The 24,204-nt window shown below is 42.9% G+C and overlaps 1 protein-coding gene across 2 annotated transcripts in view; it reads right to left on the bottom strand.

Annotated features, from left to right (window-relative positions):
• Window positions 1-19,635, bottom strand: part of PCSK5 (proprotein convertase subtilisin/kexin type 5) — a 261,481-nt gene extending 241,846 nt beyond the window's left edge. For both annotated transcript variants that reach the window (XM_075739243.1, XM_075739241.1), the window contains exon 1: window positions 18,902-19,635. In XM_075739243.1, the coding sequence (XP_075595358.1) occupies window positions 18,902-19,099 (198 nt within the window). In that variant the 5' untranslated portion in view covers window positions 19,100-19,635. The remainder of the gene's footprint in view (window positions 1-18,901) is intronic.
• Between the last annotated feature and the right edge of the window lie 4,569 nt (window positions 19,636-24,204).

Below are 24,204 nucleotides of genomic sequence, written 5' to 3'. Positions count from 1 at the left end.
AAAGCTCCCTAGATCATACCTTCTGCACACAGGTTATATTGTACAGTTGTATTTTAAAACAAATATTGCCAAATAAAATTCTGCTTTTTGAGATTCCCATACTTTAGTGCTCTCTTGTTAACCTTATTTAAGATGTGGATTTACTTGGGAAAAAAGAGAAAAAAACTAACAACCAAATGGCAATATAAAATGTTTTGCCTCATCAAAAAAATAAATGTATTGTCACGTAACACAACTAAGTTTTAGTATCTTTGCAAGAATGGGAAAGCATTAAGTCATAAAAGAGGCCACAGGCCTCAGGAGGTAATATGAATTCATAAAATAACTTCAGATATTAGAAAGATATAAATTAGAACTGTATCATAGCTTTATTCTAATACACACTAAATCACACTAAGATTTATTAATTTAATCTACCCTACAATACAGGATGAACAATCCTTCCAAAGAGGATTGTGGCATCTTTTTTGGATTATAGATTCATATAAATCCTGTGGATATTGGAATGCAGATCCTTCTGCCTTATTAATTGAGTTCTGACAGGAGGGAGAGGTTAGCTGAGTTTCTTTAAAATAAAAATATATTTTCATCATATTTAATTACAAACAATGCTCCTTCTAAAAGTGTAGGGAAAAAAGAATACTCAAGCTAAATCATAAAAAGAGAAATCCCAAAGACACTTGTCAGGTAAATAAACCTGGCAAAAAGCTGCCTGAAAAAAAGACCAGGTGAAAATGATGTTTGAGTCTTACATGGATGAGCAGTAAAGAGAATTGTGCCTTATATGGTACAGGTCACACGAGACCACAGCAAATACATATTCCTTCCAAAGATTATGACAGAAGCAGAGCCTGAGCCTGGCCCCTACCGTGCTCTGTTGCAGCTCTGCGAACAAGAACATAACATCAATCTTTATGGGAGGACAAGAACTGGCAGCCCTCCTTGAATCTGAACTGTGCTGCGCACGGGTATCCTCTGAACTCTTGCTGTGTGGTAACACTTCCCCAGAGACGAGGGCATTCAAATATGCCCTCAGTGAAGTTAAGGATGAATAAAATGTGAGAAGTGGAAGATATCTGGACACTATGTTGATTGTTCAACCATTACATTGAAAGAAATCTCACTATAGTATTTGAAATCTTTCTTTTAAAGTCACTTAGGAAGAGTTTCGTCCACCTCCTCTCTAGCACTGTTAAACAGGTTGTGGCTATTAGAAAAATGTTCAAAAAAAGTAGCTAAAAATTAATGAAAACAGAATCCTTTTTTTTGTTTGTTTTTTTATTAATGGGAGACGGGGGAAGGGGGAGAGAGGTTTTTGTATGAAGTGCAGATTTGGTAGATGCACAACAGATATATTAGCCTAAAAGAGTTGGTGGGTGATGACGAAGGAAGCCATTTCCACATCTGTCATGTGAAATGTTACAATTCCAGTACAATGATGGACATTAATAATTGCAACCCCAGTGTCACTGTGAGCTTTGCCTAAGGAGCAATTGGCAAGTTCATGTCCCTATCATATAAAGCAATGCAAGGTTGCTCAGCAACCTGTGGCCACGGGTTTGCAGTTCCAGGGCAACATTACACATTTCATGAAAATTCTCAAAAGGAAATCAATTACTGCCTTCATTCCCATTAATCTCTTCTATTGTTTCTTTTCAATACAGAAAGCAGTGCAATGTAAACTCGTAGGTCATGCCCCTTTTTGCGAAGCCCAATGAGTCACCACCTTATTTCTGCAAGTGAAAATGAGTGCAACAAAGTGTATTTATTTTCTACTGTAAGAACAAACTTAACCTCTGCAATATTTCAAGTGACTTCAACACAGTCACCATGCATTGCAAGTTCAAGCCATAACAAATGCTTGTATCTGCAAAGAAGCTGTTAGGCAATATGGTAATGTTTGTTACAGTAAACAGCCCCCGTAATGAAGCCATCGAATAGGAAACAAATACCTTTAACATTTTGAGGGGTCAACTAAATTGCCACTGCTTTCTGAAATGTTTTTGCCTTTCCTAACTCATTAGTCTGTAATTTAAAATATCTAAGTGATATAGTGCATCGCCTGAAATAAGTTTTGTCACTGTTTTATTGATTTCGAATCCTATTTCATGTTGTTTCACTGAACAAATGTAAAATGATGAGAGAACGAGGATGGATACTCATCCATGTATCATGAATGTTTCTTTAAGGAGCAAACAGAAGTGCCATATTCAATATATTATTAGCTACTCTAGACTTTAATGATTATTGTTTCTTCGTAATCTGTAGTCTCTGATATGTAATTATAATAAAGTATAAGAATGAATCTTGACAAAGTTCTGACACTGTTATTTCAATCATGCAAACAGTATAAAGGGTAGTTAAGAAATAGGTTTTATTTTTAACAAACTACAGCAAGATAAGTTTCACAGCAAAGAATGTTCATATTCATTTCCTTTTAAATCTCAATCATAAAATATTTAATAACCATCATCCCTATCCTGAAACATCTGTCCAGTCCCAGTGGGATCAAGTCCCTTCTCATTTACAAAACCATAAATCAGAAATAACTCTGTTCAAGCAAATGGTATTTAAGAGGCATAAATCAAGTGCAATCAAATCTAATGGGGTTACTTGTATGAGTAAAAGACTTAAGAACTGGGCACCGAGTTAGATATACTGTTATACCTCTATCCAGTTATTTAAACATCAATATAAAACTCTTAAGCACATTAATAGCAAGAGAGTTTATAACGTTCAAAATGACTAATGCAGTGACCTACAGTAGTCATACTGTTTCCAGTGAACATTTATATTGCCAGCAATAAACCTTTTCACGCTGTACTTTGTCTTACAAATCTGAATTCAGCTCTTATTGGTTATAGTAAATACAATGTTTTCATTTAACTGACTTTCTCATGAGACTTGATTTAAGCAATTTCCTCCTCTATCACCAATATAATTTACTGAAGACTAATAAAGAAGTGACTCATGGGAATATCTAGGACTGAGTTAAGTTCATCTATGCAGTGTGTATAGGCACTAAATCCAATGCTCTTTTATGGTGAACCTAGATCATACGTCCTCAACTTTGTACTGTATCAAAGTCTGATGATCTTCCACTCTGTACAATCTGCTTAACCTAATACAGCGTAGCATGCAACTTGCCCAGAACCAGGCATGACGCTGACAAATTCACCTATCTTATTTGGTTAATGCTAGAACAGTTTATACTTTTTTGCGTAAAAGTAAGGTTTGCCAGTATCCATCATTTTTATAAGCAGTCTCCACAACCACATGTAATTTCATTGATTTTGATAAGACAACTTGAGCAACAACTATTCATATGGCTAACAGTTTCTGGAGAGGATCTTATAGTTTCCTAAGTTTAATAGCATGAAAATAAAAAAAAAAAAAAAATCTGTCTTTGACAGGGTCTAAAGATAGATGTATAGAAAAAGCAAGTAAGCAAGCTAACAAGACCAAAAAATAATCCCCAAAATGACTGCATCATGTATCATTCAAACCTAGTAAGGAAGAAAACATCAACATCATCATAACTAATCTTCAGTAAGGATTTCAAAAAAATACTACAGCACACCAAGGGACTGATCATTCTAACACAGTCATGTAATATTCCTCCTAAAGTAGCTGTTTGCAATCACATCAACAACAAAACAAATATGATGTATTAATTCAAATATATGCACGTCTCTCCTGCTGTACCAATTTCCACAGTGCCAGAAGAGAGTTAAGGTTCAACTCAGCTTTCACTGGAATCAGTGGGATCTTCCACTGTATCTAATGGAAGCTGCAATAAGCACTTAATGAAGAAAATTTTTTTTTTAATCCAGACTTCAGTGAGGCCTACATTTTAGGTTTAGTTAGCATCCTAATGTCTGGGTTCATATACCAGCTTCTAATTACTTCAGACTACAGAGAAAAGTCAAGGAGAACTGATACCCAATTCATGATGACATATCTAAATTTACTAAAATCAATGAAAAGCAGGTCACAGCTTTCATACGCAGTGCATTTCACACATTTAAAGAATATTCTTTGGTGGCCTTCTCCTTGTTTGGAGAGCAGAATATTACAATCTGAGGACTGAGTGAAAGCTGTGTAACTGAAAGTACATTTTCTTGGAGAAAGGAGAAATGTTTCTACTGCATATTTGTTTAATATGTTGGTATTAACTATGTAATACCAAAATATTGAAATAGGAAAAATCCGGTCAGTTAGATAGTAGCAATGAATTGGCTAAAACCTTGTATTCTTCTTTATAAATGGATTTGTATTTCCATTTTGAAACATTCGTTTTCACGTCAAATGAGTCCTACAGGATCAGAAACATCAGGAAATCAACACAGATTTCAGCCACTGCTAGAATTGCTTACTGTGCTGTTAAGCATGTCAGATTAATATTTGTAGTTGCCAGGCAGGAAATGGAAATTACTCAGATTTTGCAAGATGAATGGTATCTATATACAAGAAAGCTTCCAAGAGTAGTCTATTGCAACAGTAGAACCATTTATTGATAAGATCCGTGATGCCAACACAGCCCAGAGCCCCTTTAAGTCATGGGGTGATTAAGTCAGAAAGCAAGACTCAGCAACCCTGTTTAATTCGCGCTATCAGTTTTCCCAGGCAATGGCTGGGAATTGTCAGCTGGCCACGATCATCATGCCATTCACTGGCCTAAGAATTATCAGGAGGAGTCTGTTCACTGCCAAGGGATGTTTAAACTTCTCCGAGCTGAAGTAAAGGTATCACTTGATCAGACAGGCAGAAAGGAGTAATGACAGTAATGCAGAGATGGGCATGTGTCAAGAGTATCAAGAAAATCCCATGTCATACATGTCCTCCCTGGAAATAACATTGTACTTCAAATGGGTGTGAATAAAATCCAATTAATGTTGTGCTTCTGACCCAAGGACAGGGAATGATTTGGCTTACAATATAGCAGAAGGGAATCTTTCAAGAGGAAAACTGAAAACAGTACCATGGTTGATGCTTTTGTGTTAGTTAGGGCTGCAGCTCTTGTTGTGTGGCAGTGATGGGAGATATCGGTCTGTTAAGACTTTCTGATACAATTGGGGTACCTGCAAATGCATTTCTAATATTCATACTAAAAGGCTGTTGAGGCCTTTATAAACTGCAACTGAATACTTTGCTGAGCTACATTTCAGAGACTCTCTCTGAGGTCCAGTGAGAGAAGGGTTTTTCTTTAAAAGCAGAAAAAGCTAATCTGAGCTGTAAAACCACTGTTCAGGTACCTGCAGTGGCTCCACGCTACTCCCAACTGGTTAAACTACTGCTCCTTGGTTGCTAAAGAGAAAACCAGAGCTTATTCTGCAGTCCATTCCTGCACGGAAGCAGTGCTACTCATTTCCATGAGGGGTAAGGGAACTTTCTCAGCTTAAAGCTCTGCCATTGCTCTTCATTCATGCTTGGCTCACTGGTGCCCAGCATACTCACAAAGCATTGCATTTTTTTCAAAGTTTAGTATCTGATTGATTTGTTTGCTTGTACTTCAAGTACAAATATTTTGCAGTCCAGAGTGTGGAAGGAATATGGATGAAATAGGTGAATAAAAACACTGAGTAAATTAAAGGAATTAAAAAAATAGAAGCAGTGGCATGAAATCTCTCACTTAAAAAAAGATTTTTCACATTTCAGAACAGCTGAGTGACAAATGTGATGTCAATTTTTAAAAGGCGATCTGAAGCACTATGGACTTGCAAGTCACTACCAGGCAAATGAGTGGAAACTAAGAAAGAAGAGAATTAATTGACACTTGGATAAAAAATGACTGCTTTGGAAATAAACAGAGGAGAATTCTGCCTTACAAATTTATTAGTGTTCTTTGAAGAGGTCAAGCCTATAGATAAACATAGGTAGATAGATACGCTCTGTTGGACTTCCAAAAGGCTTTTGACAATGTCCTTCATCAAAGTATTCCGTTCCAGCTTTCAAGAATTTAAGAAGCCATGGCACAAGGTCTTTGCAGAAGCAAGCAAACAGTTAAAAGACAGAAAACAAAGCTTAGGAGCAATTAGTTATTTGTTTATTAAAAAGCAATTAGCTTCTCACAACAGGCAGAGATCCCTGCTGGAGCTCTGCTGGGGTCCATGGTAAAACCTCTTCTGGGACCTACACTATTTAATGAAAAAAATTACATGGAAAAGGAAGTGAGCAATGAGGTGTAGACGTCAGCTATTGCTAACAATCACAGATGGGAAGACTGCGTCTGACTGCGCATGAGCTGCAGAAGGACCCTGCAAAACTGACGACAATAAAATGGCAAATGAAATCCAATGCAGACAAGTGTAGATGAACAGATGCACAAACCTAACCTCACACTAAAATGAACTGTTTTGAGCTGCCTAGTACCACTGAGGAGTAATGATCTCAGGGTTACGGCAGACTAATTGATGAATACTCAGCTCAGAAGTCTCAACAGCAAATGACATACTAGACATGATGAACAGAAGTATGCAGAATAAAGCAGAGACCATGGCACTCTAAGAATAACCCAAGGTTTTGTCACACTTTAAGTACTGTGTGCAGTTCTAGTCCACTCTATTCAAAGGAGATATAGTAGAGCTGGAAAAGCTCCCAAGTGGGAGAAGGATGCACAAATATATGGTACACCTTCTCTATGGGGAATAGCTAAGTAAGCTAAGATTCTTCAGTTTAGATATGACACAATCTAGGGGAAAATAATAGCATCTAAAAAATCACGTATAGCATAAGAAGAGAGGACAGACATTGACTTTCATCATCTCTTTCAGCAGCCATCAAATGAAGCTACTAAGTAACAAGCAAAAGAGAGGTGGCTCTTCACGCGGTGAGGTAGCAAACTTTTAAAATCCTTGACAAAGAATATTGTGGATGCTGAAAGTTTACTTTTATTTGAAAGATTTGACAAGCATCTGGACAAAAAAAAATTAGGAATTTCTAAGTACACAGAAACCACATCCAGCTCAAGCAGCCTCCTCAGCGGAATACAGCTGAAGGGAGTGTTAGGGAGAAGCACTGGATGCTTGTTTTGTTCATTCTCTCCCACAGACAGTAACTTAACACTACTGCCATAGGCAGGCAAGTTAGAGGGATCTTCTAACCGACCCAGAATGGCCTTGCCTCCTTACGGGTGTATTTGAATAAAGGCTGTTCACATGAACAAAAATGTTACAGGAATTACTTCTCTACACCCTAGATATCATACTACTGGCTTTAGAGGTGGAACACAGCGCATATTTTCTTTCCTGTTTGTTTTTAAGACATCAGGTTACTGTGTTATGCTCTACAAAGAAAAGCTCAATACAAACAAAAAAAATGTTCTCCAGGTTTTTCCAGAGGGGAGGCTACATGCTACAATGGATTAAGCTAAAGATTTAAAAAATAACATTATCCAATTCTAGGCTTGAATTTCAGTCACACAGCACTACTCAGTAACACCTTCACTGCCCACTAAGCAGTCTTGCACAAAACCCAGTGGTTTTATCCAGGTTGAACAAGAATGCGTAAGATAATGTAGCAAAGGTTTTAAGTGTGACTTGTAATATCTCTATAATTCCAGTTTGGCCCTGGAAAACAAACATAAATAAGGCCTATTCCCTATTGGCACAAAAACATATCTAAAAAGAAAAAAGGAGAAAAACCATAACCTGACCAAAAATGGCTCCTTGTTGATGGCTATACCTCATTTAGAAGCATGCTGTCTCCCTGAGAGCAGATTCCTTCTATATGGAAGAGTCTGCGCAGAGAATTTTTTTCTTTCCTAATTTGTTTAAAACTATACAATCCATGATCATGCCTGGCTAACGTGCCTTTTACAATCTCACCTCCGTCATATACCATCATGTAATCCACAAGAATTTCCACAACAAGCTATTCTGGCAGGATTTCATGGTGTAGCTCTGATACTCTTCTGGACTTGCCAATGTTTCATTCTGAAGAGTTTTTCATTCTGCAAATATCAATCAAATTGGGTCCAGCATGTTGCCAAATAATCACTTACTGTCTTAAGCTATATATCTCTTGCAAGCAGGATTCTGTTTGATCACATTTTTCCTGTGTTTGGCAGGTGACAAAAAGCACCACAGTTCCTCACTAGAGACGATATGATTTATTCACATCCATGGCTGACATATGTACTTCCCTACTTTGTGATTTGACAATTCATCATTTGGAGGGGAAGAGAAAGATATACTGGTCAATCATAGAACACAGCTGCAAAACATGCAAAGATGATACTGGAAATATCTTGCCTGACAAAGTCTAAAGAAATATTTATGACATTGTATAAAGCAGTGTGGAGGTTGTGTACAAGCTGGCCATCTTTTCTGGTCAAGGCAAACAGATGTCAATCAAAACACACCCACTGGGATGACTGTGGGAGTGGGAAGCCTATCTTCTAATAGGAAACCAAAAGCTACAGAAGCAAAAGTTCCCCCTGCAAATGTGCGGGCAGATGAGCCACTTAAGCACAAGAACAGACATATAGTGCCCATGACTAACTTCAGTCTATAAGTTGCAAGTCAGCAGGACAAGTAACAAAACCACTTTTAAAACTGGTTAGTTTTAGACTTGTTTAAAACTGGGGTAAAAAAATCCTCTTAGGAACACCTTAAATTATACAATAGCAGTCACTGTTGATCCAGTCCTATCCAGTATCCTTGCAATTTTTATATTTAGTTTGAGTTGGTACTTTGCAGATTAAAAACTATCTGTCTTCAAGTACTACTTGATTAACAGTCCCCTTCAAATTCCTGAAGTAGGACGCAAAATTAAACTGTGGAACAGTAGGTCAAAACTATGAAAGTAACATTGATATATCTATTTATTACAGCAGGGCAGCAAATGACCACCTGCCAGAGTTCCTCTAGAAACTCTTTTGGTCAATATTTCAACTAGTGATTTGAATACTGGCATAGGAAAGACACCTATTAAACATAACATACATGCAGAGAGGATCTGCAAGCACATTGGGAGGGGGCAGAAACAGAATTCAAAACAAACTGAAACTGTAAAACGAGATCTGGAAAAACAGGGCAAGATTCAGCAAAGGCATATGCAAAGTACTACAATCAATAATACTCTACTTGAGAAATTCAGGCTGGAGAACAACAGGCTAGGAATTTGGCAGAATCAATCTGTGAATCATAGCAGATCACAAGCTGAACTAAGTCAACAATGTCATACGGGTACAGGATAGACAAACAGCATAATGGGCTATATAAATAGGAGTGCTGTCCTCAAGGCAACTGAAGGAATCCTTATGCTGTACTCAGCTGTAATGCTTTAGCAGCTCCTTGCTCAAGATGAGACTCAGAAAGACCAGAGTCAAACAGCAAGACGGATCAGTGAAAGCCTGACCTGTGTGAAACAAGGGAAAGGAGTGGTCTTGGATGAAAAAAAAGATAAAAGTGGGTGGCAGGAAGAGTGGAACACTACAACTTTTCTGATGTTGCTACTCTTTACGTTCATAGAGAAACAAGAAACGCAAGCTTTGAACTGCAGGAAGCTTAGACTAGACTTCACCAGGGCAAACAGGATAATGAGCTACCAGAATTGACAATGCCCTGGCACTGTGGACCTTCCTTACTGAAGACCTTCAACAACTGGCAAAGTATCTGCCAGGAAAGATGTAGGCATAGCTGATCCTCCTCAAGGACACTGCAGTGGACAAGCTCACCTGTAGAGATGTGTGTGTATCCCCTTCACTTCTACAACTGTCAGCAAGAGGTCATGTCACACCAGACGTAACCACTGTCATACCACAGGTATGACACACTACTGATTTACCTCAATGTGTTTTACTGATTTCTTCTGGCTCTTCCATTTTAACCTAGCCTGGTCCACTTTATGTATTTTGTTTTAAAGTAGCAGTTCCCACAAACATTGCCATTTGTAAGTTGGGCTTGCAATTAATTGTTATTCTTAAGACTACAATTCAGTGTGTGTTTGCCTAAGGGTTTTAAATAAAAAATCATCACATAATTTGTAGCTTGACTACTATGCTGTTATACGACATTCTCATCTTCCCTCATTTTGCAACAACATACAAAGACTATTACATTGCCTCTGTCACCAGAATCCATTTGGCACATCCTTTTCTTCATCCAACTCCTAATGAAAGCTCACATTTAGTAGTAGTAAGCTCTGCTCTCTCTCCCTCTTCTCTTTCATTTTTAACTCTACAGGCAAGAGAACTACTGCTAAGTATGAAGTAATTAGCCACAACATACACTTTCTATTCTCCAATATGTGCTGGCCTTCTGTTTCTGTGACATGTGAACCATGGTTATTCTCTACTTGTCCCTTAATGTACTTTTTTCTGCCATACAAGAAAGTTCAATTTTCCTTGGTGCATCCCACTACATGTGCATGTGCATACAGCTTAGACTACACCTAGCTTTGATTCTTTTAATAGCATAGTCCTGGTACTTGTATCTGTAATACTCAGGACTTCATTAAACTTATCTCCAGTATTAAATTTTAATAAGAGTATACTCTGTTTCAGTGCTGTGAACTTACAGGCTCTTACAGGGTGTGTCTCTTCTATTAACTGTCTATATTACTATTCTGGGGTAGCTGAACTTCTATGCACACAGACGCCTACCATCCTGCTTTTTTGAGTCATTCAGGTAAGGTGGTGGAGATTATGGCAGCAAACTCCTTCCTTTGCTGAAGACAAGAACCTTACTTTAGACTTTTTATCTTAAAATAAACTCCCTTTTCTCTTAGCAGAATGCTTTTTTTCTAGTCTTCCAATTTCCGCTACTTAGTTTGTAAAATTTCCTTCTGACTTCCATCAGGAATAGATTTGGAAAATGGAAAACTGCCATTTCTCCCATTCTTTCTGATCAATTGATGTTGTTACACAACATCATCTCTGTGCCATCACTTGGACCTCAGGTTTGAAATGAACTAATACTTATTAACTCTTTGTGTGATTTGCTGACTTTAAACCTATAAACTCCCAATAAATAAAAATTAAAAAAAAAATCTTTTGGCAAATCACATCAGTATTTACATTATTTAAAAAAACACATCTGCATATCTAACAGTAATTCCTGAGCCACACCTCAAGCTTAGCACACTTAGGTGTCTTTTGGCAAACCATGTGTATTCCCTGTAGCAAGAAAATTAGAGGAAAAGGGTAGTCTGTCACTTGCCAAGGGTGGGGAATATGCCACTAGACTCTGGAAGAGATCAGAAAAGAAAAAACTGCTGGACAAATACCATTAGGAAAGGAAAGATTGATCTGAAAAAGTGACCCATCCTCAGCCCCTGCCCAGAATTAAGAAAGAAAAAGGAATAGAAGGATCTAAAGTTTACTCCTATACTAATTAATGCTGCATTTCTCACCCTCATTTTGAAGCCACAGGTAAGATAGCATTATCTCTTCCATTCTTCCATCACCTTTGGGGTTCAGCTGTTTGTTTCTCCTGCTCTGCACCTTCGAGGAAAGTCTCCCAGCACCTGATGACAGCAACCTGAAACTGATGAGGCACCACTTTCTAGAAGAGCACATATCTAGACAACCTTCCTTATTTTGAAGCCCACACATTTCAAACTAAAATAAATTCCTGTACCCAGTCAGTTACTGGAGCTCCTCCTCTTTTGATAATATTTTAGCACTAAATCACAAATTTATATCCAGTGAGAAGCTGTGTTTACAAGAAATGCGGAAATTCATGGGAATCGAGATGACATATCAGCATACATGAATTTTCATAGCTGTATTAAAAGAAAGTTTCCTTCTTTCACTGTAGAGTAAGGAATCTCCATGCTATCACCAAAGTCATAATATTTATGCCAATTGTACAAAATGCTACACAGACTACATGTTTAACCCTCGGCAGCTGCCAACAGTGAAAGAAACTTTCCCAAAAGTCAGTGACAGATACTTTGCTCAAAGAGAAAGGTCTGCTTAGCGCAGCCACTGCAAGATAGAAGGGTAAAATGTATCAGCAAGGAGCTGCTGGGGGATGTGGTATACCCCAAATTGCTCCATCCAGCATGTAACTTAGAACAACTCCTTGGCTGCTTTGCATTATACTACCTTATCACAGTCCCAAAGAGCTTGCTAGTCAAGATGACTTTCTTAAAAGACTCATACAAAAAGAATAGAGGCAACTTTTTTACATGAGACAAGGATTTGCTCACTAGAGAGACTACTAATTGCACTTCAAGGGTAGGTCAGAAATGCCTGCGATACCTGGGAAAAGGAACTCAACTCTATGCATTTAAGTCCTGATATTACTTGTTTGTGCTATTATAAAGCCCAATGAAACACAGGAGACCTTGGGCCAATTCTTTTGTAGCTTATTCTGATGTTTCACTGTGTTTGCTTGTCCTGGTTTCAGCTGAGACAATTTTCTTCATAGTAGCTAGTATGCGGCTATGTTTTGGATTTGTGCTGGAAACAGCATAGAGATGGTTTTTGTTATATAGAGATGTTTTTGTTGTTGTTGAGCAGTGCTTACACAGAGCCAAGGCCTTTTCTGCTTTTCACGTTGCCCCGCCAGAAGGATGGCTGGGGGTGCACAAGAAGTTGGGAGGGGACACAGCTGGGACAGGTGACCCCAACTGACCAAAGGGATATTCCATACCATATGATGTCATGCTCAGCACACAGAGCTGGGGGAAGAAGAAGGAAGGGTGGGATGTTTGGAGTGATGGCATTTGTCTTCACAAGTAACTGTTAGGTGTGATGGCGCCCTGCTGTCCTGGAGGTGGCTGAACACCTGCCTACCCATGGGAAGTGGGGAATGAATTCCTTGTGTGTTGGGTTTGCGTGGCGAGGTTTTGGGGGGGGGGGGGGGGCATCTACAGGGGTGGCTTCTGTGAGAAGCTGCTAGAAACTTCCCCTATGTCTGACAGAGCCAATGCCAGCAGGCTCCAAAATGGACCCACCGCTGGCCAAGGCCAAGCCAATCTGCGCCTCTGTGATAACATATTTAAGAAGGGAAAAAACAGTTAAGAGAGAGCTTTTGCAGCCGGAGAGAGGAGTGAGAAGATGTAAGAAACTCTGCAGACACCAAGGTCAGTGCAGAAGGAGGGGCAGGAGGTGCTCCAGGAGCCAGAGCAAAGATCCCCCTGCAGCCCGTGGTGAAGACCATGGTGAAGCAGGCTGTCCCCCTGCAGCCCATGGAGGGAGGATGAGGGGGTGTAGAGATCCCACCTGCAGCCCATGGAGGACCCCACGCCGGAGCAGGTGGAGGCACCTGAAGGAGGCTGTGACCCCGTGGGAAGCCCACGCTGGAGCAAGCTCCTGGCAGGACCTGTGGACCTGTGGAGAGAGGAGCCCACGCCAGAGCAGGTTTGCTGGCAGGACTTGTGACCCCATGGGGGACCCACACTGGAGCAGTTTGCTCCTGAAGGTCTGCACCCCATGGAAGAGACCACGCTGGAGCAGTTCGTGAAGGACTGTAGCCCGTGGGAGAGACTCACGTTGGAGAAGGTCATGAAGGACTGTCTCCCGTGGGAGGGACTCCATGCTGGAGCAGGGGAACGATGAAAGGAGTCCTCCCCGTGAGGATGAAGAAGCGGCAGAAACAACGTGTGATGAACTGACCGTAACCCCCATTCCCCGTCCCCCTGTGCTGCTGAGTGGGGGTGGAAGTTGAAGCCAGGAGTGAAGTTGAGCTCGGGAAGATGGGAGGGGTGGAGGGAGGTGTTTTAAGAGTTGATTTTATTTCTCATTCCTCTACTCTGTTTTGCTTAGTAACAAATTAGATGAATTCCCTCTCTAAGTTCAGTCTGTTTTGCTCGTGACAATTAGTGAATGATCTCTCCCTGTCCTTATCTCGACCCATAAGCTTTTTGTTATACCTTTTCTCCCCTGTTTAGTGAACGAGAGGAGTAATAGAGCGACTCTGGTGGCCACCTGGCCCCCACCACACCTTGTTTTGCTTTTCTTGTGTGAACGGCTTTTGCTTTACCTATTAAACTGTCTTTATCTCAACCCATGTGTTCGCACTTTCACTCTTCCAATTCTCTCCCCCATCCTGCTGTGGGGGAGTGAGCGAGTGGCTGCATGGTGCTTAGGTGCTGGCTGGGGTAAAAACACAACATCATCTTTAATGCAGCTGCGGTTATGTCACAGAAATGTCATTACCAGTAACCAAGTACTCAAACCTAAAGTTATGGGACAGGCCTTTAACAGGCCTTAAATGAAGGCCTGTTAATTTGAGCACCAGCTCAAGTGGGCCCTGCTGTCCAAATCAGAAGCTCCAAACCAGTGGCACTAATTGCAGCAATGAAAATCAGTGACTTACTGAAGGATATCCTGCCCACTTGTGTCAGTCTGTAAGAGGATCTACTGTGTCTGGTTTTGTGAAACATAACCTTTGTTCAGTCCTGTGGGGAAAAGAGTTTTCCAACAGAAAGTGAGTAACAGTTGATACAATGATAGGTCTAAGTTGCTGCTGTATGCTTTTTCCAAACCATAGATGAAGAAAAATAGTGACAGTCTCACTAGATTCACTGCAAGAATTCAAGTGTCTCTAAAAAACAAGCTTCTACGTCTACTGTCAACTTCACCTTGGTAATGGTAAAGAAATACAAGATAAATGAGCATTACATTGGAGCAATTTGTAGAAAACAAGAACCAGAACATGTACCCTGGAAAAACACAGAATAAAAGAGAATTCTTTCTCTGTTGTGCCATGTCTCCTAAAAATTAACGGAAAACTCCTCTTTTCAATAAGCAGAGAAACTAAAGCTTCAAATTTTGGTAACAAGAGATGGAGACCACAGAAGAAGTTTGAGAGCAACAGGAGTTTACCAGAAGCTGTGAGTTGCAGGGGTTCTCAATTGCTCACCAGCAGGTGATCTCAAGGCCTCTTTTAACATCCCTTTCTACCATCTAGTTCTGTAGCTTTCCTGTCATCATCATGACAATGAAAATGGACTTAAGAGGTATTTCAAGACTCAAATGGGTATTCTCCAAATCACACAAGCACCAAAAAAGGGGAAAGCTAAATTCTACCTGTTACCAGGAATGCACCAAATAACAAAAACTGAGAGAAGGGATGTTTTCCAGTGTTTATGATTCACAGTCTTCCGGGGTCTACCATCTTGAGTCCACTGATCAACTTAATGTACCTTTTGCCTACTGTTAACTATTTTACTCCTAACCTATCCTAATATCTCTCTCTTCCATAGTACCTTCCACCTCCACTCACGCAAAATTAACATGGTGGCTAGGAAGAATAAGACCTTCAGAACCTCTCTGTTTTCCACTATTCCTTTCAGGTCTAATCATACAACTAACTCTTGTCAGAATACTCCCAGTTTGCAACTTTGCAACTGCACCTACTTGACTTTTGGTTTTTTATACACAGTTTCACTACTTCTTATTGTGAATATTTTAATTCCATTATTTTTCTAGGTGATTTGTACTAAGTCAGTTCTTTGGGCGAGCTGTAGACAGTGGGATTTGGATTTAGCTTTTTGCACTTTCTTCTTAAAGGTGAACTCACAAAGTTAATTTAACCAAAAATTTCATGCTTAATGTCTTACGCTAGTTTTTTTTAATCTATTTCAGATGATTTTTGGATGTGTATTTTTATGAGATTTGTAATTACGTTCTTCAAGCAGAAGTAAACAGCTTAGCTCTTAGGGACACTTGCAGCTTTAATTGTAATATTTCAGCTTACCTAGAAGAGATATTATCTGCAAAAACAGAGTTTAAAATTGCCTGGCCATAGCTGCTACAATATGCAGACATTAAGCATGTGAAGTCCTGCCTCTAATAGAGAATTCTGCTTACTAGTTATCTCTTTCAGTGTTTTCATAGTGTATTCAGCTAAGAGGACGTCTTTCAACATTTCACACCACATACAGATTTTCAAATTGCTTGAAACTGTCTCTCAATAATAAACAGTAGATTCTTGACCTATTCTCATATTCTTTTGCACTTCCTGGTTTGTGTCAAATATCTTCATGCTTTTCCAAATTTATGCAAAAAGCCTCTAATTTATCGGTCCAGACCATTCCTGACTTTTTTTCTCTGAAAGTTAACACCTTACTCCCTTTACCTATGTTTATCAAGTGATACAGTCTACAAAGAGTGATTGATAAGCTTCACAGAAAACCATGCACAATTTTTTTGTATTTTTAAGAAATAAAGCTACAGAATCATTTTACATAGGCTTTGAACCATATATTTAAGTGATAAACTATGTATGGTCAGACCACAGCCATTTGGATTATTTTATGAATGCTGAATTCTCAAGTTATACATTCTATCTAGTGACCAGGTCAGTCTGATGAAAGTTGTATAAGCACTAGCTAGGAATAAAAAGCCAGACATTAGACTGACCACCAACATACTAACAAATGTGCTGTCACAGAAATACCATTTGGAGATGATTTTGCAAGAAATTATCAGAAACTTAACACTGGCTATTGTAAAAAGACATCTATGAAAGGAAACTCGGCAAATGCACAACACTTCTTAGGGCATGTAACTGCAACAGTAGAGCACTGAGCTCCACATTGGCACGGCACAATGACGTCTAATACCTGGTCACCCTGATCCAAAATACATACAGGAAGCTCTATGGAATTTCTTCACATATGCCCGCCACCTGCTTCTTGTTCTTAAAGGCTGGTTACAGCCAGAAGATGAGGAATCACCTACCAGTCTAATCCATATTATTATTGAAATTTTCTTTCTCATGCATCCATCATTTAATATTCTTATATTTGTCCCCTACTTGCACTTTTCCTATCTGCATAACTAAGTAACAGTATTGGCTCCCTTCACATACGCTCCCTTATCATATGCATACCCAGTAATGTATTTTCCAGTTTTTCATTATTTATAGTCTCTATTTGCTCTCATTCCCATCTGTATACCTGATCAGTAAAGTATCTATTATTAATATGTCATTGGTGTATACATGGCACTTTCACTGACACATAAGAAGCAACAGTGGCTTACTGCATTCTTTCCTTATTTCAGCATGAGGTTTGGATGTTCAAGGTCTAAAAAAGCAGGCTCTGAGTTAGCCAGCTGGCCTGACAAAAGACAAAAGGGAAGAAGCGCATCCTCCAGACAACTAACTGTTGCTTATTTCAGCACTATAAAGGCCCAGACAGGAATATAGAGAAACACCTTGAGCAAAAGACATGTGTAAAACAAAAAAGAAAGACGTCAATGCAAAAATCTTTGTGCTTGGATTCCCACACGGCGGTTTCGAGGTGGAGGTTTAATTTTGACATGAAAGCTTCCTCCCAAATTTATGTGCCTCCAAGTGGGAATATCATTGCCTAGTTGCCCAAGAAGCTCCAGGAAGTAGTTAAAAAAAACATTTACACACCATGTTTTGTGCTACCTCAGTGTCATTTTCCAGCTCTTCTTATGTAAATTATTTATCTTAATAGACTGCACAGCTGTCTTATTCAGGCTTGCAATGATTGGGAACAGTTGAGATGTACGTTTCAAACTTTTGAGTCAATGATGCAGTATGTGGGAACTCATTCTACAACACAAATAAAAATTGGGTCTCACTTTGATCCTGTTGATGTAAGAAGCCTGTTGTGTAAACGCAGCTGCGTTTTTGTGAATCTCTTGTGTAGGCTGAAGCTTTCCGTACCTGCAAATGCTCATTTCTTAGCTTTCAATTAATGTAGCATGAACTACTGTCTAGAATGACTGTGCTTGGATGTTTGCACGCGAGTATGCAATGGAAATGTTTATTTTTTAGGCACTCACCTTGCTAAACCCCACATACGCAATTCACATTTTGAAGATAATGGTCAGGAAAGCCCAGGACACTGGGCACAAACTCTGTCAGAAGAAGTGATCTTTGGACATTTTAAACAGCAACTGTGCATAGCTGTAGCAGCAGGGGATTTTTCAGCGTGAAGGGATCCAGTGAAAACCAGGTGTTTCCTCACTTGCAGTTCCTGGCCCTGGATAGATCCAAGAATTTTCTCACGGGGTGATCTCTGGATCTAGCCAGTCCAGGTGTTTTCTAGCGAAACATCTGCGGGCTCCGCAGAGCTCAGGTGTTGCCCAACCGGCCGGGCGCGGGCCGGGGAAGCTCTGCCTACAGCGCCGGCATCCGAGAGACGACTTCTCTCCCCTCACTTCACAACAAACCCGGCGGAAAGCGAGTGGGCTGTGGGACAGCAGCGCGGGCCGCGGCGGCGGGCGGGCCGGCTCCCACTCTGCGGCAGCCCCGGCCTCCTCGGACACGCTCCCCTTCCCCGCGGGACCCCGGCGGCCACCTCACGCCCGGCAGCCGCCCCGGGGCGCCGAGGCCAGCCCTGTCACCTTTTCCTTCCGCACGCCCCGCCAGAAGGGGGGTCGGGACGCCCCCCGCGGCGGGCCGGCGGCCGCAGCTGCCACGTCCTGGCTGCCGGGGAGACGAGCGCTCGCTGCAGGACGAGCTCCTCTTGTATTGGCGTTGTTTTCTTTGCAAGGGGGGCAGGAGGGTGCCCGGCGCGGAGCGCAAAGTTCAGCCGCCGCGGAGGCAGCGCGGCGGCGGGCAGACCCTGGCGGGGCCCCCCGCGCTTCCCCACCCCGGGCCCGCGGGCGGCTCCGCGGCGCGTTCCCCGCTCTGCACCTGGCCGCGGAGGGGGCGCTACGGCCGCGGCACCGGCCCCGGCCCCGACCCCTCCGTCGCGGCTACAGCGTACCTGCCCCCGCGCATCACCTCCGCCGGCCCGCGGGGGGGGGTGGGGGTGGGGAAGAGGCCGTGGCGGCGGGGGGCTTCACGGGACGCCCCGCAGCAGCGGCGGGGCCCGCGGTGGGGCCGGGGTCGTGCGGCGGCCGCGAAGCTGCCCGTCCCTTGCCCTTGCCCCAGCGGCGCAGGGCGGCGGCAGCGGACCCTGCTCGCCCGCCTACCGCCCGCGCCGCCGGCGCCCGCTCGGAAGTAGTTGTAAGGAGGGTTACCTGTCCTATATTGACGTATCCGTATTTGCTAGCTATCCGGTTGGCCTCCGGGAGCCCCCCAGTTATCCGCACAGCCCAGTGGTTGGTGTACAGGCGCGTCCTGCAGGCGGGCAGCAGGAACCCCAGCAGCAGGGTGAGCCGGCAGAGAAGGTCCCCGCCGCCTCCGCCTCCCCAGCAGCAGTGGCGCTTCCAGCCCATCTTCTCCTCCTCTGCTCACAACCCCCACAAAACTTCTCCTTCCTTCTTCCGAGGCTCTTCTCCTCACCTCCGGGCGGCACCGGCGGCGCGTCCTCCCAAGTTACCCCGAGGAGGAAACTAGGAAGAGCTTGGAGTAGTGCATTGAACCGCCCGGGGGTTAAATGATGAGGGGTTGGGAATAATGGTTATGATCGGTGATTACTGCTGTCCCCTCCTCCCACCGCTCTTCAGGGATTAAGTAACTTGCTTGGAAAGCTTCTCTCACAGTTTCTGAGCGCCAGCTTCTCCCTCTGTCCCCAGCTACATGGGAAGTCGTCTCTCCGCGGGGAGGAGGGCTCCTTCTCCCTCTCTCAGCGCTTCCCTCTTCCCTGACTTCCTTCCCCCTGCCAGCGATCTTCTGCCTTCTCTGCCGCGTCTGGCTTTTCCTCGCCTTCCCTCTCTCCCTCTTGCCCGGACTCCGGGAGCAGCACGGCTGCGGCGGCAGGCGGTGTGTGAGTGTTGGCAGCTGAGCGCCTCAGTTCACTCCGGCTCGGCCACCTCCCTCTCCCGTCTCCCCTCCCTCCCTCCTCCCCCTCCTCCTCCTCCTCCTCCGCCCGCCCTCGCTCCCGCCCGGCAGCGCCAAGGGCCAGGGGAAATGGCAGCTGCTCCGGCCCCGCGCTTCACCGCCCCCCGCGCTCCCGGGCCCGCGGCTGCCGCCGCCCCCGAGGGCTGTCCCCTCGCCTCGCCGGGCTGGGAGGCCGCCGCCCGCCGGCGGGGCTGCGGGAGCCGCGGCGAGGTGCGAGGCCTGCGGCAAGGCCTCGTGACCGGCACCGGCTGCGGCCCCCCGGCCTTACCCCCACGGGGTGCCGAGGGCGAAAAGGGGCCGCGGGAGCGCCCCGGCTGCCGTCGGCCCCGGGGCAGTCCACCGGAGTACCAGGAGGGGCACAACAGCCCCAGAGCTGCCTCGCTGGCAGTCAGTCACGGGCTGTGCCTTACTGGTGTCTGCTGGCCGTTATTCCACAAACATTGCTAGGCATCATTTAACGTTAGCCTGCCCTCCAAAGTCCGATGGTGGTCGCCATGTGGAGGAAGAAAAGCGAGCAGCTGCTGCTACAGCAGAGAAGTGGTGGTCTGGACAAGGAGCGTACACGGTCTCCCTGGTGCTCCCTCAATCACCATCCCTGTGCAACGTGGCCGCAGCTCCTGCCACCTTGCTGGGAAGCGCTTCCAGCAGCAGAGCGTGTCCAGGCCCACGAAAGACGCTGCTGGTTGTGTGGCGGCCCAGATGCCACCAGCAACTGGAGGTGCCTGAGTGGGGTGGGGGAAAATTCACATCCACCCAAGCCTAAAATGTTGCTTACTGGACTAAACCTTAGAGCTACCACAGTGGCTTTGGACAACCTATAGATCTACTCCCTTTTATTTGAAAGTTAGAATAAACATGTATAAAATTCAGTCCAACAGACACACTCTGAGGATCCATTACAGGTTATGAAGGAGTTTGAACACGAGAAGTGCTATTGCAATGGACTATGGTAAATGTGGGTTTTTTTCTCTGAGGAGCCTAAGGTGTCCTACGAAGTCAGGCAGCCTTCAATCTCCTTTTCATGAGGATGTGAAGTATGAGAAGTTAAATGCTTTACAGAAAGTCATACAGTAACATGGAGTTCCTTTTCGCCTCCCTAAGACCTATGCTCCTACCTTTAAAACCAGTTTTCGTAATAAAGTAGACATAGTAAAATGTAGACAGCCAAAACCACATGTTCCACTTTAAACCATTCTCTGCCTTAAGTTCATTCATTTTTCCCCTAAACATGAGTATTGTATTAATGACTAACATCTTTCCACATCCTCTGATTGTTTTTAAAGGGGAGAAAAGGGGGAAATTCCCTCTGCTTCCCTGTTTGTTTTTTTTCCCAAAAATTTGCTAGTGATTAGCTTTTCTCTGTCAGTATTTTTTCCGTAGTTGGCATTACCATTTGTTGAGTGTTGAGTGTATTACAACATACTGTTTACTCCTGTTTGTAGATTCAAGTCCTTGACGTGGCTCATCTTCCTTGGGATTTCACAGATAATGCCTCACTGTTTACCAAATCATTCTTCTACTGAAACCACAATCAACACTCTGGTAGGATTCAGCAGGAGCAGTGTTGGGCCCAGACGGTTACATCTCGTGGTTAATATTCGTAAATATACAGTCATTGAATATGACATTAAATCTCCTCTAGCAATTAGCCCTCCTTATTGATTGGTTCAATGATAATTACACAAGTCGACTCTCTTCCTATATCTGGAGTGCTTAAAGTATGTTTAATCATGAATTGCCACCTTACTGAGGTACATAGCAATCAATGGGTCACAAAACCTGAACCTTGTGCAGTGTCAGTTTGTTTTTTCTGAAGAGGATAAATTAAAAATCTATTTTCTGATCTTTTGTCAGTGAATTTTACTGTTGTTTTGACTGCATTATTTCCTGGCACAAAAGGGACAAACTACAAGCAAAAAATAAAGCTGCACTGTCATGTATCTACTTCCAACTTGACTTATATGACAGTGTTTTAAATACAGGTACCAAAGCCACTAGGATTGGGTAGACTTGATAAAAACATCATTGTCCTCAAGTATCTTTTCCTAATGCTGCATTGTATTGTGTAACCTAACAACAATGCTGTGAAAGTTATGATATATAACAGCCTCTGAAAAAGGAGGGACTTTAGTCCCCAGAGTAGTTTTTCCCATATAGAGTCCTCTTTGCTGAGGCCACTGAGGCAGATGGCAATCATGACTAGCGTGGGAGCATTTTGACACTGGTTGTAATGTGGAGCATTTGAGCCTGTTTCAGTGAGAACCCCAACCTGCAAAGTTTTGCTGAGTATCTCATCACAGCCCCATCCTGAGGGGAGACCACACTCGCTCCCCACCCTGCCCCTCCCCCCCCCCAAAAAGGCCGAGAACGCCTGCATCGTTAGCCCATGCCATGCTCTAATTCCAGCTGTCTCTTTCCGACACAGCTAGGAAGTAAGTATACTGGGCACCAGGTGAGTGGAGAGGCCAGTGAGGAGACTGTCAGCAGTGGCGCAGTTTTATTCAGCGTACCTGCTGTATGTGGACTGCTTGTAGTTAGTAGCTGAGCTAACTTCTGTACCCTATTGGAGGCCAGATAGCTTGTCTGTACACACCACGCTCCAGGGAAAGCTTTTTCTCCTCTGAGCAAGGGCATTAAATTGGTCCGTTTCATCACTATTTCACAACCTGTGCCTTTTATCTCCTTCCACACTGCCCCCCCCCATTCCTACCCCTCTGCTATGATGAAAATCAATATCTAGCTGACTGCTCAAAATGCAAGTTTCCATGTGTCTGTCTTGTCCTTTACTTATAGATACTAATCCCCAAATCCCTCCTCTATTGCTAGTCCCAAGTGATTGTGATCCAGGATCTGACCTCAGTCTCTGTTCTCACTTTCCTCCTATTTGATCTAATTGCTCTCTTCTTGCTATTTTGCCTACCTAGTCCTGAAATTATTCTTTCCTTTCTAGTCCTTTCCCAGCCTGAAAATCCCTCTGGCTTACCAAGTCTGGCAGCCTCTCTACTGTGCTGTGCTTCATTTCAACTTTCCAGCACTTTTCTATGTGTTTCACAGATCAGTGCTCAAGAGATGTGTTAGGCACCCTGAGGTCATCATTAAGGAGGAAACCACAGAGGGCATATCTATTCAAAGGAAGTGGCAGCCCAAAGTCCTCCAGGAAGAAGTCCTGCAAGCAGACATGCTGGCCCCTGAAGACCTTCCGGAACAGAGAACATTTTCAGAAGGAACTGGGGGTACATGTTCATCAGCCTTTGGAGTGGGAGAGTCTGGAGCATAGTAGATGAAAGAATACTCTTCAGGGAAGAGAAGAGAAATCTTCAAAGAATAGAGGTTATGTCAGGGAGTCGTTTAGAGGTTGTCTTAGAAAGATGGATAGTTTTGGAATCCAAAGGAGTATTCAGATTTCCTTAGTTTCAACCATAACTGTTTTTTATAAACAGTGCAGCTAGGTCACTTGACACCAGCCACCATACGATCCAATTTGCTGGTACACAGTTCTTTGATCTGCAGTTTTCCATGCTTCAGGCTTGCCTCAGATTTTATTTACTTTTAACTTCAACCGCTTCTGAAAAGAATAAAGTCTGGGTGGGTTTGTTGGTTGTTTTTTTTAAATGAAACACTGGTGTTGCACATGATCAATTATATTAGCAGTTTTTTCCTTAGCAAATACCTGCCTCCTTATGCTTAGCAAGAGAATGTGATGCCTAGTTTGAGTACCTCACTGTTCCCATGAAAAGTCACCTATGTATGTTGAAAATTTGAGTCACAGTTTTTACCTGTACATTAGACATTTTTTTTTGCATTCAGCAGCCAATACCTCAAGATTGCATGCCTCTCACTGTCCTAGTTTGTAGACTATAGGGTCTGTACCCCTAACCCTGTGTGCAGTCCACAGCAAAGCATGACTTTTATGCAGCAATTGCTTTTCCCACTTCTTGTAGGTCACTATGGGAGTGAGCGTGATAATTGACAGTTGTCTTTAATGTGCCTTCTGGCAATGCTGAGGAGGAAAGCCTTCTGGACTGAATGTAGAGAAGACAAGAAACAAGGCAGGTGAAAGTACTCAATTGAGATAAAGAGTCTGGGGCAGGAGAAAGGAACAGAAAGAAATTGGGACAGGGCTTTGGCAGAGCAGTGCTTTGCCCAGGGTGTGCTCCAGCCCAAGCCTTGCATTTCCCCTGAGCAATTTAATGTCAGAAGCTCAGTGATTCATGTAAGGAAGTAAAGGACAGGATCTTATATTTCCTGTGTGTTGGCAAAGAAATAGAATTTGGTTCTGGACCTTTGAATAGGCGTGAGTCTGGGCTTTTCCTGATCGCTGATAATTGGAGTGATACTGCCTCATTCAGTTACCACGTGGATTTCATTCTGTTTTTATGAATAGGGCTGCACTGCATATTTTTCATTCTGTTTCCCCTGTGCTTTCTCTTACCTTTCCTTCTTTGATTATGTTTATTGTCTTTTTTGAAGGATTGGCTCCCACCTTATTATAGTTCTGACCATACTGGCAAGCATAATTTGAAAATATGCTAGTGTTGCA

Source organism: Balearica regulorum, chromosome Z (genome assembly GCF_011004875.1).
Source record: "Balearica regulorum gibbericeps isolate bBalReg1 chromosome Z, bBalReg1.pri, whole genome shotgun sequence".
In the NCBI taxonomy this organism is placed as follows: domain Eukaryota; kingdom Metazoa; phylum Chordata; class Aves; order Gruiformes; family Gruidae; genus Balearica; species Balearica regulorum.
Note: the sequence above shows the minus strand (reverse complement) of the source record. Positions and strands in the feature narration are given on the sequence as shown.